This window comes from Chionomys nivalis, chromosome 21, assembly GCF_950005125.1.
Source record: "Chionomys nivalis chromosome 21, mChiNiv1.1, whole genome shotgun sequence".
Taxonomy (NCBI): domain Eukaryota; kingdom Metazoa; phylum Chordata; class Mammalia; order Rodentia; family Cricetidae; genus Chionomys; species Chionomys nivalis.
The window spans coordinates 6,852,232-6,870,036 of record NC_080106.1 but is presented as its reverse complement, the minus strand read 5'-3'; the positions used below and the strand labels follow the sequence as shown (position 1 = coordinate 6,870,036).

Here is a 17,805-nt window from a genome sequence, read left to right as displayed (position 1 = left end):
CATGTTCTCACAGTATTTTCCCTGCCATGACTCTGGCTAGTGAGTCAGTGGCCTGGTAGACAGGATGTAGACTCTACTCTCTCATTTGCCATGGTCCAGCATCTGCCAATTTGCAGACGACCTAGTGAACAAGTTTTGGTGGAGAAGCCTCCTTAGCCCAAACTCACTATCTCTTATACTAAGCATTCTGAGTTTTACGAATTCCTACACAGTTAATGGCAAGAGACTAGAAAAACTGAGGGAAGAAGACCTGAGGAATGAACACCTAACCGAATGCCTAAGAACTTAGGAGTCAACGTGCTGCACAAACCTTGAGAAGAGAGTCTTGTTCAAAGGTATAAGCAATACCTTTTATTCCTTCCCTTGTTCCAAAGAAGCACTGAATACTGGGAAGAGGCAATTGCTGGCTCCAATATTTGACTAAGACATATGCAGCGGAGCAGGTGGTTTCTGTGTGAACCCTAGAAAGGTTAGGTAAGTGGCTATTTACAGATTTTTTTTAGTGAGAAATTTTCCAACATAAAATGGGGGCCAAACATCATATAATTCCATAATAAAAGCTTCTTCCCCCCACACCCCAAAACACTATGTAGCATTAGATGGTCTACAACCTCACAGAATCTACCTGCCTCCTAAGTGCCAGGATGAAAGTACCTGCCACCACACTAGGCCACCATGAATATTTTGGTGCAGGAATTCTATAAACTGAGACCAGACCAAGGCAGCAGGAGGAAGAGCTCATCAACAGGTCAAGGTGGTGTCTGTGGTCAGTCCCATGATCTGGTCTGGAAGAGGTCACAAGGCAGTGGGGATACTCTTATATTCTAAGATGAGGCACTGACCCTGGGCTGCCTGGTTTTCCTATACAGACAACTAGATCTGCTTCCAGTCTTGCCAACGTGTCACAAGGGTCAATTGTTCCACTGCTAGCTGTCAGAAATGTATTTTCCCAGTCTCTTCCCCTGCACTACCAACCCTAAAAGAGGCAATGCTTCTGGATATGCTCTTGTCCACAGCTTCTGGGCACTGTGAGGACAATTATGTTGCACCACCATACAGAAGTACAACCTTGGGAGGGCAAGCTTTTCACCAGGCTGACTCACAACAGACAAAACTGTATTGTTCTTGGCAGGCTGCCCTCAGTCCTGACTAAGCACTGGAAGGCCGCACCTCCAATGGGCTGGGTCACATCCAACAGGGTCTGGGAAACTGGAAAACAATTTGTATGGTTTGGTGGTCTGAGGCTAGCCAGCATTTTGACACTTGGGGGCGCAGCAGAGAAAGCTCACTATTTGCACTGGGAATCCTGATTGGGGTGGGGGTGGGGGCATTCCTTGTGTTTCGGGGCTATGCCACTTATGTCATCAACGATGAGTACTAAATTGTACATTATCAGCAGAGGGCGCTGGAGAGACACTGTAGGGTCAGGAATGGCTAAGCTGTTGGCCTGGGGTTTGCACTTACTCATAACATAATTTCAGAGGTAGAATGTGCTTAGTATGACTAAGCCAAACACTTGGAGGGAAGTCTGAAAACCCTAAGAAGACAACCAGAGAGCCCCTATCTCATTCACTATCTTATCAAGTTAAAACTCTTGCAGATGCCAGCACTTTTCCAGTTTCTAGAACTCTTAGCCAAAATAAAACTCCTTTACATGGGGGAAAAATACCCACCACACAATCCTCACCTGTCTCGTTGTGTGGGGTGTGTGGGGAGGTTATTCCTGAATAACGTGGTGGGTGCTCCTGCAGATAGGCGACAGCCTTCTACTCCATCATACCCCATTCTCTATGCTTCTTTGGGGGAGGAGAATATCTTAGGTGTATAACTCACCAAAAAGTGCAGAAGAGAAAGGCAGTTTAAGAAGAAAAGCGTGTGTGTAAGAAAGTGAGTAAGCAGAACGCACCGGAGGAAGACAAAGATTCCCTAGCCTTCTAAAGCTATCTGTAATTCCGGTGCTTAAGAGATGAAGGCAGAAGGATCAGAGTTTGACAGCAGCCTGGGAAATATGAAAACCCATCGCAAAATGTAAAGATATCTAAGGTTGGGAATGCAGATCAGGATAGAGGTTTATATACATAAGCTTTGGGTTCTATTTCCAGCGCCACAAAAATGAATGAAGAAATAAACTAGTAAACAAAGGAGTTCAACCTGCACACGAACATCAGTATCATCTAACTGGAATGACTAATGTTATACTAATGAAGCAGACTCACAAATGTTATTAGCCCTCAAAATAAAAGTAAACAGAGCAGGGCATACTCACATTTTATATGTATGTCTACAGCTCAGTTTTGATTGAAAATACTTCCAAATATATTTCCAAAATGTTCTAAGTCTCCCTAGCTGAGCTCCTGCTGGTGTGAACATGCAGACTGATAGTACTCCCCTCAGCACAGGTTGAAGGATGACCACAGAGTACAGTGGGGACAGAGACTCACAAAGGCACACCACTGATACACACAAGTCCAAGAGGCCCCCCAAGGCCCCTGAGGAAGAATTCTCTCCAGCATGATAATATGAATCACCTTTCACAAGTCACAGGGCTCTCCTAGGCAGCACAAAGATTTGCCTCATTAACACTTTATAGCAAGACTTTCAGAGAACGTGTGACCACTTCAGAGGCTGTATTTCAATCCCCTACAACCACTGTCCAAAACACGAACAGTCGACAGGGAATACCATGCTTTGCAACAACTAAATCAAAAGAGAGTCCTCCAACTCTACACACACAAAAGGAAAAAGGCATTCAGGTTTGATCTGGTTTTCTCTGGGTACATCCCTCTGAGTTCCAAGGAATGGTGTTGTCCCCTCTACCCAACCCAGCCTCTCCATTACAGCAGAACAGAGGTGGAGGAAAGCCTGATATCCACATATTTCTGCTTTTCCTTGGAAACATCTGTGACAGAGAATGGAACACTCATCCCTGTCCCTTCTTCAGCTAATGTCTCTAGGAGTCATGCGCATCAACCCAAACCATATCCTTAAATCCCAGGCAAAGATAAAAGTGTGTACTGCCCTAGAAGGTAGCCTCATCTCAATATCTTTCTTTATCAACCTTGTCTCATGCTCAGGACACTGCCTCAGTATACATTTCTGGAGCTTGAGACTAAAGATGAAACACAATGTTCTCAGTCAGTTCACTCCAGGCCTCTGCCATTTTGGTGTTTTCCTGCCCCATAAGTTATTTATTTAAGGGGGGGGGAAGGGAAGGAGGGGAAGAAACAAAGAAGGGAGGGAGGAAAGGAAGGAAAAGAAAAAGAGAAAAAAGAAAAGAGAGAGAGAGAGAGAGAGAGAGAGAGAGAGAGAGAGAGAGAGAGAGAGAGAGAAAGAAAGAAAGAAAGAAAGAAAGAAAGAAAGAAAGAAAGAAAGAAAGAAAGAAAGGGGCTGAAGAAAAGTCATGACCAGTAGAGGGGAGGAGTACTGTCTGGTTACAAAGATCATCAAACACAGGAGGATTTGCAAGCCAGCAGCAGAGACCAGGGTTCTTCCTGGAGTAGCCCAAGACAGAATCAAACTGGGAATATACACAATGAGGGGTAATAACCCCAACCTCTATACATGTCCAGGTATACTCCTGTTCTGAATCTTAGATCTCTCCATTTTCAGGAAAGACTATATACCAGCTGACTCATGTTCAGGGTTCTGTTTTTTGCTACAAATAATAAAATTTAATCCATGTGTCCTGGTAGCCCTGCATCTATGCTCTGTATGAACTTCTGGAAAATACTGCAGGGAACATGGACCCTTGCAAGTTTATTATCTTCAGAAGAGGCTTTTCTGTTAAAGAGGCTTTTCTGTTAAAGACACAGGCTCCACTTGGAGGAACCATCACTGCAAAGGCTGATGCAGCAGCTACAGCGAGAAACTTCAATGGATTCAGTGTTAAACCGGGAAGGGTAAAGGATGGGACAAGTGGCCCCTGTCTGGTACCTGTGTCCGAGTCTTTCTGCTCTCCATTGGCCCCCACAGTGAAGGGCAGCTTCCTCTTGGTGGCTCGTTCTCTCACCTCCTTCCCTCCATCACTGCGGTCCAGCTTTGGAGTCTTGGTTAGAGAAACTTTATCTTTATCCTAGAAAAGAAAGTGACACTTTCACATATAATTCCCAAATTAATTCCTCAAATCAGTTATGACTTTGCTTCATGTGCCAAAGAAAGCAAATCTGTTACTGGGGCTATTAATGGCCACTCCTGTTTCCAGCCACATGTGCAAAGCCAGGAAGGCTATGTTGGTGACAAGGACTAAAAAGATAGAGCTGACTGCGGTTTGGCATTGACCACAGGCCCATATAGTACATGCTGCTCATCCTTTAACTGAAAGCTGTGCAAATGAAGAAGGAGCAGGTTGATTTCTGTCCCATACTATTTCCCTAGAGGAAGTATTGTTAATGAGGAACAATGAACTTTCCCTACAAAGTAGAATCAAACTATTCACCGTTAACTCTCATATGGAAAAAGTGCTTACAGGGGCTTTTAAAGGTGCACACTCACCTTGTCCAAGGCTTAAGCTCTCAAGTGACTCCAACAACCTTGCACCCCCTTTCTGTGCCCACCGAACATTGGCTGAATTGCAGCTCTGCAGTTCTGCTCCTGGGTGATATAATGTACTCTGCCCGTACTTTCTACCTCACGCCGGGCCAGAAATACTGGAAGGTAGCATATCTATAGGTAAGAAAATTCAAATCTATGTACCTAACCATAGCTACTATGCAAGAGGCTAGAAGGAGGGTCTCTCTTACAGGGTACTAACCCAGGAGATTTATAATTCTGGCCACTTATCCCTACCCCACCACACACATACACACACACCCACAACACATGTACATGCCAACGCCGGGTTGGTCATGAGTAAGTCCAGAATTTGTTTCATCAAAAACATCAGTATGGGCCAGGTGATGGAGGCAAACACAGGTGGATTTCTGTGAGTTTGAGACCAGCCTTTTCTATAAAGTGAGTTTCAGAACAGCCATGGCATGAAAGAAACCTATCTTTAAACAAACAAAAACAAAACAAAAACCCAGTATGGATTAGATGCAATGCACCCCCTCCTCAGAAGTGGAACCTAGACACACTGTACATGCACACCTACCATGTAGATTCTGAAAATGTTCCATACAAAAGCAAGTCTGTATTTGAGGCCTAGGTCACACGATATTTATACACACAGAACATGGAGTCATGGGGGCAGGGAAAATGTGAAGAATGGCTAGACATCAAAACCCAGGCATACACAGAACATGATGGTGGGAGCAGGAGGTCCCTTCACAAATGTTGCAGGTGTTGCTATCCACACTATAAAGGGAAACTTGTCTGGCAAAGTAACAGCACTGTGACCACTATACCCAGACCCAGGAAGAACTAGAATCAGGCTGATGTGAGGGAGTCTATAAGTGAGGTTTATCAATTCCAATCAACAACTTGGAGGGGACATTAAACAATCAGTTCTGAGTCTTTGGCCTCTCTAGCAGTCATCACAGAGGGGGGCTCTGGCCCTGACTTCCCTCACAGATGGTACTATCCTTTATAGCAGCCAAGCAGAGAGCCTAAGAAAAGACACCAACACATACCTGCTGGAGTACATGAACACTGAGGTATGATAGAACCTAGAGGCCGTCTGCAAACACAGCACACTTAAGACTGGCTGGTAAACGTCATTCATATTTAACGTGAAATAGAAGGGGCTGGAGAGAAGGGTCAGCAGTTAGGAACATTTGGTGCTCTTGCAGAAGACTGGGGTTTGACTTCCACCACTAACATGGTAGTTCACAAATACCTTGAACTCTAATTCTAGGGTTCTGGCGCTCCTCTCTGACCTCTGCAGGTACCAAGCACATACATGGTACACAGACACAAATGCAAGCAAAACACTCACTGATAAAATAAAATGAATAAACCTAATTTAAAACTTAAAAAATATTTTTAAAAAACAGTGAAAAAGAAGCTGTATTTGTGTGTCACTTTAAAGTTTTCACATTTAAAAAAAGATAAAAACTACCAGCTCTTTGTGTAGGTAACTAGCTGCCACACAATCACCTGTTCTCAAGGTTAAGCCTCCATGTTACTGAAACAGTCATGCATCCACTGCCCACGGCCACTTAACATTGGCATGTTCAGATAAAATACATGTGCAAAGGCTCAGTATCCAGCTGGTGCTGCTAGTGACAGGTGACTGGATCATGATGGCAATAATCTGACCCACCAATGAGTGCAAAGCTGACAGATGAATGGGAAGTGGGGCCTATTAGAAGAAACAGGTCATTGGGGGTTCAACTTTTAAGAGAGTGTCTTGTATGTCTTGCCTCCCTCTCCTTTATTCCCACCTAGAGGCGAGAATTATGCCCTCTTGCCTCATCCATTCCAAAAGAGGTGGGGCAAAAAGACTAAACCCTCTGAAAGTGTGAGCCTCTTCCATTGCCACCCCTGTGCAAACAACAAACAAAAGAACCAAACAACAACAAAACATAAGCACATCCACACAAACAAAACTTTACAAAAAAAATTGGGGGCGGGGAGTCATACTAACACACCTGCACTCTACTGCAGACACATTCAGAGCTCAGCACAGAACTGAATAAACGCTTAAAAATGAGGTTCTCAAGAGTGAATCTGGACTCAAAATTTTGTTCTGCAACTGTGAAAAGACAGCATAGTTCCAACTAGTCTGAGCATTCCCCACTAGAAATGAAACTAACTGTAAATGTTACAGAATGTTTACTTCCGAAATTGAGCCAAGTCTGATCAACATCTCCTGTGAAACTGTAACATGTCATAAAAATGGTCAAGGTGGCAACAATATGGTACCTTAAACAGCCACAGCCCTGACCCCATTCACCCATGTGCTGGGCTGTGCACACATGGTACATACAGAAAAGCTTGCCTTAATCAATTCCATGACTTTCATTATAAAAATTGCAGAGAGGAAATTTCAGGACAGAGTCAATGTATTTGGAACTTCGATTCGCTGGCCAGTGACCTTAAATGCAAAAACCAACCAAACAAAAAAACAAAATAACAACAACAACAAAATCAAAAACCAAAAAAAGAAAATTCAGTAAGGGCAAAATACTATACTGGACACCAATAACCGAAACTTGTGAACCAAATCATTCTACATACTCTTGTAGAGAAGTTCACCTAGTAGCCCTAGCACTTTCGTGACACGCACTTCAATGGACTCTGTTCCAGTCACTGGATCCTGATGCCACACATTATTACTGCATCTTTATATTAAAATCAGAGCTTAAGCCCTCCAACTTTCAAGGCAATTTTAACTTTAATTACAAAAGGTCCTTTGAATGTCCAAGTGAACTTGCAAGGATTTCAATGGCTTTATGTTGAATTTATGTACCAAGTGGAAAGGGAAGCACCTAAAAGACAATGAATTTTCTGATGTGGGAGTCCCCTTTGTGTGCTGTGATTACCATTAACGAATAAAGAAACTGCCTTGACCCATTGATAGGGCAGAACTTAGGTAGGTAGAGAGGACTGGACTGAATGCTGGGAGAAAGAAGGGCGAAGTCAGAGAGACGCCATGGATCTACTGCTGGAGATAGATGTGCTGAAACCTTGCTGGTAGGCCATGACCTCATGGTGATATACAGATTAATAGAAATGGGTTAAATTAAAATGTAAGAGTTAGCCAATAAGAAGCTAGAACTAATGGGCCAAGCAGGATTTAATTAATAGTTTTGTGTGATTATTTCAGTTCTGGGTGGCCAGGACAAACAAGCGGCCCTCCTACTACAATTTTCTGAATTTATTAAATACAATTATTAAAGTCTTCCTAATATAATACCTTAGCAATTTCAGGCTACAGGTATTACAACATATCTTGCAACAAATTCTCCAAAATAATTTATTTAAAAATGATTTTATTAATTCTGCCTACTTTTAAAAAAATGATTTCCTTCTTTCCTACCACCCTTTTCTTTCTATGACAAGGTCTTATTCTGTATCCCTAGCTGGCCTCAAACTTTACCAGGTTGATATCAAAAACAGAGATCTGCACACTCTGCTTCTTGAGTGTCAAAGTTAAAGGTATGTGCCATCATGCCTGGCAAGATCTATTTCATTTATAAGTGTATGTGTGTGATAATTCATATGAATGCAGATGCTCTCAAAGGCCAGAGGAGAAAGATGAGTCTCTGATTTATTTGTTGGTTTTTGAGAAAGGGTCTTACTTTGTTAATGTATTATAGCCTGAGCCTGAACTCTTTATACTTCTGAGAGGTGGGATTACAGATGTATCATCATACCCAACTGTAAATATATTTTACAATTTTAATCCCTGACTTTTCATTAATTACATTAAGAACTAAATTTTATACAAAGGATTTGCATCGCAACATCTTGCCCAAATCATTGAGTCTTGGAGCTTTTGTGCAAATTCTTGGGGCATTTCCCTATAGATATCTTGGGAAAAAAGGAAGTTAATTTTCTCCTTTCCAATCTCTTACATCTGCTTCTGTAGTCTTGTTATTGTGCTAGCCAAACCTGGCAGCACAATACTAGGTATCTTTCCAACAGTGGAGATACTAGGTATCTTTCTGCCTTGTTTTCAAACTGATACAGATAAGTCCACATAAAACATGAGAGGGCTTAAAAAGGAATTCTAGACACTAAAAAACAAGTTTATCTGCATTTCTCCTCTCACCGTCCCTCAATTGGCTTCTCTTGAGGTGGCAAGCTGTGGCTCCTTTAAGAGAGGTCTTACTGATTCAGTGGTAGTAGCTGGCAAGTTTGGCAGCTTCCCAGCTGTGGGTGGTACTGCTAGCACTAACTCTGACTCTTTTGGGAAACCAAGCATTTGGGTGGGGTTTGTGAATAATGTGCTGCGGCTTGCTAGGTGGCAACACAGACTGGCTGTGTTCCCAGAAGTGGGGCAGTGTGCACAAGAGGCTCCGCCTGAAAGGAACAAGCAGGCAGTGCCATATGTACACTATTAATGGAGCAGTTTAAGTTTTAAGAGGCACTTAGCATTTTAGGAAGTGTTCCTGGACAGTAAAGAATTACAGATACAGAGTAGTACAAATTGAGACATAAGAGACCTCAAAATGGGTCAGTGTTGGATAAATGTACGCAGGCTTGGAAGAGAGAAAAAAAAAGAGTAAAGAGAGCTGGAAAAGAAGTAAATGGTTAAAAAAAAGGGTAAAGTCTTTAAAGAGACAGAATACAGACAGTCATAGATTAAAGGAGTAAAGAAAAGAAAATATTAAAAAGTAATAGAGTAAAAAGCCATGTAAAGATGAAATATGAACAGAGAGTCTGGATTATGTATATTATTGTGTTATATTTGAATTTTTGACTGTGAATGAGCTAAGTACAGAGGCATTTCATTGTATGGGCTTATGCTAAGCTAAACCAGCATGTATATTATTAAAGGTATCGTGACTTCAAAAATTTGGGTCTAAGGATATGTTTCTTTTGAAAAGAGGTTCTTCTCTTGTTTCCACAGAAGATGAGAACCTGTGGGACAGAAGCCAACCAGGGACTACGGTTAGTGATTTGCTGCCCAACAGCACTGCTAGCCCCAGGAATGGTTTTGGGAAAGAATCCAAAGCATGGCCAGTTTTGTTTGTCATGGAGCAATACTAGGGCTACATAAGGAGCTTTGATATTGCAAAGACCACTAGATATTATGGCATATACAGTGCACGCACACACGCGCGCACACAGGGAGGGAGAGAGGGAGGGAGGGAGAGAGGGAGGGAGGGAGGGAGGGAGTTCTTAAATTAAGGGATGTACTAGCCTTGAGGGGTCCAATTAAGCATAGCAGGTGCCCACCCAAAGATCCTCCTTATGTTTACCAAGTCTGTATAAGATAGTTTCTCAGCTAAGAACTGATCCAGAATGCCCTAGGAGAATCCCAGGAGAGGCTGCTCTTCACTCTCTTCTGGGAGAGCTTATGCTGAGATTCAGATGACCATCTGTCATAGAAAAATGAGAATGGTTCTGAACTGGGATGAGAGATATCACTTCTTGCTGAGTTGTCTTGGTTAACACAGCAACCCTATAGCTCTAAACATAGCATGGTCAACAGGGCAGGGAATTTGCTGGTTCCTACTTCAGTTTGGATGTTGCAAAGGTGTTGAGTACATCTTCTCCACATGCCAGCTTGTACCACTAATGGGTGTATAGCAAAATATGTAACAGAACCACATGTTCTTTCCTTTCACAAATACTTTACTTGACAGGACTCATTTGGGGGTAAAAATGAAAAAAAAAAAATAGGTTGCTTTTGACAACATGCAACTGTATCTGAGAAAATGAGTTCACAGAGTGATAGTTGAAGCTACTGCAGGGTCCTGTCACCAGCAGGTCCTCCCTCATGATCCCTGAGATCCTACATACTCCCTAAGGAAGAGACTACATCGTGAAGTCCTCTTACTAGGTTCCATCCTGAATGATCAGATGAGGTAGGAAAAATCCACTAGTGCTAAGCACTGTCAGCAGCATCACAAAGCAATTTCACAATTACCATCAATCTCCAGAAGAGATATGGCCCTTTGCGGTATAGTATAAGTAAGCAATCAAAAAAGACAAACAAGCAAACAAACAAAAAAAAAAGACATGGCTATCTTGTTGGAAAACAAAAAGCTTAAATCAAATCCATGTACACTGCCCATGGTCAATACATAATCCAGATTTTGCAGTATCAGTAACAACTCAGCACAGCTCAACTTGTGTCTTCTCAGTTAACAATAACCCAAGCCAACCTGAAACAACAGGAATTATTTGTTGTTATGAGGCTGTTAGAGCCTAATTCCTACAGCTTTAATCATGGATTACCCATTCACACCTGCATGTCCGGCCATGAACCATACACCCGACAGGCATCACTTCTTCCCCGACAACTTCTAAGACTCACATATTAGAAAAACTAAATATTCTGAAGAGCTTCTTCATCTTTGTCAGTCTGGCCACTGACAGGTCCAATCTTTATTTTCCCCAATCTATACCTTAAATCTACTTGGTACTGCATGAAACCCAAGCCTAATATTGATCCTGGTCTCTTACATTTTTTGGGGGGTGGGGGGATTCTGTGACTCCTACTTACATCACTTGTGTGGCCATAAGAAGTTTTTGTACAAAACAAGACAGCCAAGCAACACACAGATTGATAAATCGATCAATCTCAATCTCTCTCTCTCTCTCTCTCTCTCTCTCTCTCTCTCTCTCTCTCTCTCTCTCACACACACACACACACACGCACGCACGCACACTCAACACAAGTTCACTCTCTAGAAGGTAGTAGAAGCTCACTAGAATTCTTTACCAGAAAAAAACAGCAGTCAGACAAGATGCAGGGCATCTAAACTGAAACCTCAAGAGGCAGTGAGGGAAGGGGGAGAGATTTGGGATGTAATAGGTTTTAGTAGTTAAGTACAAGGTGCTCCACACCATCACATAGTTGAACTGTTATGTTCCTAGGGAGTCAAGCTAGTTCTGGGTTCCAAGACACCATCAATGAAGTGATAAGGAGGCCAAGGCAGTAGCCCGCATTAAGACAGAAGTATAGCTTGTGTCTAAGTGAGAGATCCCTCCAAGGATCAAATGTAGCCTATGAAAATAGGGAACTGCTCTGATTTGAATGTCCACAGGCTCTGATATGTTATGTGCTGTTTCTGAGGTCAGTTTAGTGAGGAAGTCCTTCACAGAGAAGGCTGAGAGGATAGTGAAACCTTTTCCCTTATCCTTTTCTTTCTCAACAATTCTGATTTTATCGCATGGGAACTTCCATGCATATACTTGAAACCTAGTCTTTGCATCTATTCAGTGTGAAACTTTCCCAAAAGTAGTTTCGTGCTACACAAATATTAAGGGTCCCAGAGCCACATCTATCTTTTATTTCTAAACAGAACCTAAATACATCCTTGTGTACAAGCCACTTTCTGCTCAACCAAAATTGGAAAAGCAGATTGTCCGGCTCACTAGTTTTTACATGTAGAATACCTGCTAATAGTAACAGAGAATATTATCAAGATTGAAAAAGAATCAAACTGGGAAGAGCACTGACAGACTGAAGGCATAGCAGGGCTGGGACCTATTCACAGCCATAGGTTAGGATAGGTATCAAGAGGTTCAGGAGGAGCAACAAGGAACTACATCAAGGTGAATTATGACTAGAAAATCATCTGACCTAAATTCTGAGGGCGAGTCAGGACTTCACCTCACTGGCTAAGAGGTACTACTTCTGCCACAGAGAAGAAACTCAGCCCCAGGTCAGCTCATATACTTGGTAACAGTTATGAAATATATATATATATACATACATACACACACACACAAAATACATAAAATATATATCTACACGGCAATTTTAACTTCTTGTTCATCAAGGAGTCTTCCCTTGATGCTATGAAGTATGCATTCCAGAAGGTAGTGTCAACAACACAATGATTAAATTACAGCAATTTAGAGTTACATTCTATTTTTCTATTCTTGGATTTGTTTATTTCAGACAGGGTTTCTCTAGCTGTCCTAGAACTTTCTCTGTAGATAGGCTGGCCTTGAACTAAGAGATCTACCTGTCTCTGCCTCCTAGGATTAAAGGTGTACGCCACAATCACCTGGTTCTATTCTTGTTTGAACTGACAAAATGTGAAAGCAAATGTCTCACAGTATAGTTATAGCCAGTATAACTAAGACATAGTTAACTGTCTCACTATCTTAGAGCTATGAGGACATAGATGGGTAACTCCTATATTCAAGTCTGCAAAGGGTTTTCCTACGATAAGCTTAAGCAGGGCCTCTTCAGAGAGTGAATGGCTCCTTACATACCCAGTCATAAGAGAACTGGATATTACTGAAAAGACAAGGCCCCACAAAACAGGCCAAGAATGGGTTGGCCCTGTGAGCTCATGGGTATGAGTGCTGTCTTTAGTCCTTATCCTGAGACTTAATGATCCAGGAGAGGCAAGAAGTAGTCAAGCCCAAGTCTTACCTTTTTCCCAGTTTGTTTCTCCACCATGTCGTTGCTGAGAGAAAAGTCTTCTTGCTGTGGTGTTTTAGAACACCCACCCTTGGGCATCGTTCTCCTCCCCTTACTTGATCTTCATTTATGCTGCCATTGCTTCGTCATCAACTGTCTGCCTCAAAAGAAAAGAGAAAGCAGGTTTAAAAAAGAAAAAAATAATAATACTGAAATCAAATCATAAAATCTTGCCAATTTCATAGGGGTACCAAACAGACTGTTCAACCAAAATGTGCAGTTGCTTTGTCCTGAGTAGCCAGGAGCTTCACTCTGGGTAGGGAGCTGAGCAAGGAGGGCTATTTCAAGAGGCAGCTCCCCAGGTTATCATCAATAGGAGCATAATGGAGAGCAAAGTAGATAAGGAACTCATGACAGGAGAACAAAATGAACTGTTAGGATCCTGAAAATTCATTCTGGGGGACAGCCATGAGAACATAATACCTGAACCCATGAAAAAAATCCACAATTGGATGGAGCTTAGTGATCCTAGGGACTCTGCCCTTTGTCCTGCTCTGTATACTGTCTTTTCTGACAAGCAAGGACAGTGAATACCCAGAGCAGAGAGTACCCTGGCCCTCAATTCCAACAGATCATAATGCCCCAAAGCTCAACTTCCAACACCTGATACTCATCAACTTCAAAACTTTCTTGTTCTTCACAACACTATGTGAAAGGTAGAAAGAGAAACACTCTACTTTCCATAAACACCAAAGATACTGATTAAGTCTGTAATTCCCAAATAAAATATGAGTGGCATAAACAAATGACAACTACGAGGGAGTCCCTAGAAGATGCACAGGCAGCTTCAAGATCCTACTCCATCTCTCACCATCTCCGAAGCTGCTTACATATTACCCACAATCCCCTATTTCTTTCTCTCTCTTGTCCAGTCCGGCAAGATGCCCAAGGGAAAGAAGGCCAAGGGGAAGAAGGTGGCCCCAGCCCCGGCGAAGAAGCAGTTGGCGAAGAAGGTGGTGACTTCTTTGTTTGAGAAGAGGCCTAAGAACTTTGGCATTGGGCAGCACAAGAGAGATTTCACACGCTTTGTCAAATGGCCCCGCTACTTCAGGCTGCAGCGGCAGAGGGTCATCCTCTATAAGCGGCTCAAAGTTCCTCCTGCCATTAACCAGTTCACTCAGGCCCTGGACTGGCAAACAGCTACCCAGTTGCTTAAACTTGCCCACAAGTACAGGCCAGAGACCAAGCAGGAGAAGAAGCAAAGGCTGCTGGCCCCTGCTGAGAAGAAAGCTGCCGGCAAAGGGGATGTCCCAAGTAAGAGATCACCTGTCCTTCAAGCGGGCGTAAATACAGTCACCACTTTGGTAGAGAACAAGAAGGCTCAGCTGGTGGTGATTGCCCATGACGTAGACCCCATTGAGCTGGTGGTCTTCCTGCCTGCCCTGTGTCGGAAGATGGGGGTCCCCTACTGTATTATCAAGGGAAAGGCCAGGCTGGGGCGGCTGGTCCATAGGAAGACACGCACCACTGTTGCCTTCACACAGGTTAACTCGGAAGACAAGGGTGCTCAGGCCAAGCTGGTGGAAGCTATTAAGACCAATTACAACGACAGATATGATAAGATCCACCGCCACTAGGGAGGCAACGCCCTGGGTCCTAAATCTGTGGCTCGAATTGCCAAGCTGGAAAAGGCAAAGGCCAAAGAACTCGCCACTAAACTGGGTTAAATGTACTGCTGAGTTTTCTGTACATAAATATAATTACAAAACTTCCCAAAAAAAAAAAAATCCTACTCCATGTTCAGGGAGACAGATCTTTCATCTGGGTTTGAGGTTCTGGTCTCTGCTTCTGAAAATACCTTAAGACACATGCTTTATTTTCTGTAACTTGGCATCCTAAAAAGCTTATGCAAGCCAACAGCTCCCTCATTCAACCCTCAAAGACAAGCTAACAGATCCCTGCCTTACCCACTCAGGATAGTTCAAAGGCAGGCAGAGACCTTCCCCAGAGGATTATCCAAACTAGCTGAGCCTGATTGCTCTGTCCTGCCTTCCTCCTCTGTTGGGCCTTCTGATGGGCAGTGGGTCTGCAGCTGTCTTTAGTGCCTGTGTATGGAATACACTTTTCACCTCAAACCTCACTCTGGTTCTCTCTGTGGAGACACTCTCAGGACATGTTTCTAGACTCCTTATATGTGTCCCATGTTTTCTCCCTACCAGGGGCTTCAGTTATTCTGACAGGACAACAAGAAAAATAACATTCGTTTTTTATTTTTTTTAGAGTCAGTGTATCCCTACACTTCATATACAAGGCTATGTGGAGACTGAGGCAGGAGGATCACAAGTTCAAGGCCTACTTGGGCTACAGATTAGTTAGTTCAAGGTCAGTCTGGACAACTTAATGACACCATGTGTCAAAAAAAGGCACAATGTTTTAAAAATTTAACTAGCACATGGAAGCCCAAGCATTATAAAAACAATAGTAACACAACACAACAAAATAAAACCCTTTTTGTCAGCCAGCCAAGCCACATGCATTGTTTTGGAATATCTTCCCTTAGTGAGACACTTAGGGCCATGCTAGTCAAAGCACTTTTTTTTTTTTTTTTTTTTTGGATTTTTCGAGACAGGGTTTCTCCGTAGCTTTTGGTTCCGGTCCTGGAACTAGCTCTTGTAGACCAGGCTGGCCTCGAACTCACAGAGATCCACCTGCCTCTGCCTCCCAAGTGCTGGGATTAAAGGCGTGTGCTACCACCGCCCGGCTTCAAAGCACTTTTTGATTGACTCATCAGGGCCTACAGATAGCAGCCTCTCTAACTAGTTCCTCCTGTCTCTATTAAAGTCATGCTTTTGATCTATCCCTGTAGGAAAGATTGCTTCTAAATCTCAAGACCTTTGGTGGTGGTGGTGGGGGGGGGGGAGATATGGCTCAATGGGCAAGAGCACTTGCTCTGAAAGTATGAGCACCTGAGTTAGAATTCCCCGCACCCACATAAAAAGTCAGGCACGGCTGTGCAAGCCTCTAAGCTAGCATTAATGGTAAGAGAGGATGCAGATGTGAGATAGTTAGATCCTGGGAGATCTCTGGCTACAAAGCCTAGCCCAAAATGTGAAGCTTTCAGTTCAGTGAGACACCCTATCTAAAGATAATAAAATGGTGATACTGGATGTGCTATTCTAACTTATACATGGGTGTACATCTGAACACTCATATGGATACAACACACACACCCCACAATACATACACACAAAGACACTCTTGTACAATCAATCTCCTCAAGATCTTATATTACTTTTATGTGATAACTAATTAAAAACCTCTTGAAGTAGTTTCCCATATGTTTAACTGGCCTAAGAGCATTATCTAAAGTTATTTGGGGGAGTCAGGCAAGCATCATGGTTTACGCCTGGAATAGCAACACTCTAAAGGCTGAGGCAGGAGGAAGATCACCGATCTAAGGCCAGTGCTGGCTACATAGCAAGGAGCCTGGGTTGAAGAGACTGTTGCAGTCTGGTTTTTGTTGCTGTGACAAACACTTTGATCAGGAAAGGAGCTTATTTCATCTCATATAGTCCATCATCAAGGGCTGCTAAGGCAGGAACTGAGGAGCACAAACCACGGAGGAACACTTCTTACTGGCTTCTTCTATGGCTTGTTCAGCTTGCTTTCTTATATAATCCAGACTGCCTATCCAGGGGTGATACTACCTGCCCATAGTGAGTCAATAAGAAAATGCCCCCACAGACATGCCCATAAGCCAATCTAATGGAGGCAATTCCTCAATTGAGGGCCCCTCTTCCCAGATTGGTGCCAAGTTGGTAAAAGCTAACAAGCATAGAAACTCAAACAACAAAAACAACTTTATTTAAAGTAAGGCACAAAACTGGCCAGGCCTGACCACATAATCAGCAGGAAGAGAGTGCTCCCATCCATGTCTCTTCAGTGGATGAGGTCAGAAATGGCATGTCTTTTTCCATGTGTAGCTGTGACTTCTGCAGTCTGCATTTTCTACTATAGAAGTGAGATGTGTATGGTCCAACTTGGTGGTACATACCTTAAATTCAGTATGTGGGGAACAGAAGCAGGCGGAGATTGAGGGCAACTGGAGCTAAAAATCGAGACCCAAGATTTTGGATGTTGGTTTTTGTTTGTTTGCTTATTTGTTTTTATAGACAGGGTCTCACTAAGTAGAGACAGGGTCTCACTAAGCAGGAGATCTGCCTGCTTCAGTCTAAGTGATGGAACTAAAGGTATGTGCCATCATGCCCAGCACTCATTTTGTTCTGTGGTACATAACAAACTTGGGCTCAGCAAAGCTGGGCAAGTGCTCTATTGCTGAGCTACATATTTCGGCGCAAAGGGCCATAGCAATAGCATCACAGAAGAGAGTAATGTCTCTATCTCTGATCTTAGCTCTGACAAGAAAGAATGAAGAAAGCATTATTCCATTCCACCCTGTGAAAACAGAAGCCCTCTGGCTCTTGAGAGCTATAGAGTAAAGATTAGCATTAGCCTCCTACTGTCCCAAAACTCCATTCCCCTGAAATAATCAACATCACAGAAATAACAAAACTATAGGCAGCTTTCTGACAGCAAAGGTAAAGAAGACATCCCCTCCCCTAAAACTAGGTATGTGACAAAGTGGAAATTTTCAAGAGGGTGAGGAACTCCATGTTCACAAGATGGGTGAAGGTTCTTCTCATCTTTGATGATGCAGTCTGGGAAGCCAAGTCCAGATGTAAATGGTACCACTGGCATCTCTAAGTCCAGTGCCTTATACTATTTACACACACCACCAGCCAAGGAAGGTCTGTCAGCCATCCATAGGAGATATAGCCATAAAAAGGAAGAGAGCTGTTAAGAGGAACACCAAC

At 42.9% G+C, this 17,805-nt stretch overlaps 2 protein-coding genes across 5 annotated transcripts in view; one reads left to right on the top strand and one right to left on the bottom strand.

Moving 5' to 3' along the window:
- Positions 1 to 17,805, bottom strand: part of Ankrd11 (ankyrin repeat domain containing 11) — a 171,899-nt gene that overhangs the window by 23,353 nt on the left and 130,741 nt on the right. For 3 of the 4 annotated variants that reach the window (XM_057753885.1, XM_057753887.1, XM_057753886.1), the window contains 2 exons: positions 12,944 to 13,088; positions 3,934 to 4,072 (listed from right to left, as the gene is read on the bottom strand). In XM_057753885.1, coding sequence (XP_057609868.1) covers positions 3,934 to 4,072; positions 12,944 to 13,030 — 226 coding nt within the window. In that variant the 5' untranslated portion in view covers positions 13,031 to 13,088. Of the gene's footprint in view, positions 1 to 3,933; positions 4,073 to 12,943; positions 13,089 to 17,805 lie in introns of those variants that run through there. The other variant, XM_057753888.1, reaches the window with a different exon arrangement.
- Positions 13,873 to 14,568, top strand: LOC130863691 (60S ribosomal protein L7a-like). The gene has a single exon (XM_057753901.1). The coding sequence runs from the start codon at positions 13,873 to 13,875 to the stop codon at positions 14,566 to 14,568; it is 696 nt and encodes a 231-aa protein (XP_057609884.1).

Coding starts and splice junctions, on each gene's coding strand:
- LOC130863691 (XM_057753901.1), top strand. CDS start 13,873: ATGCCCAAGGGAAAGAAGGCCAAGGGGAAGAAGGTGGCCCCAGCCCCG.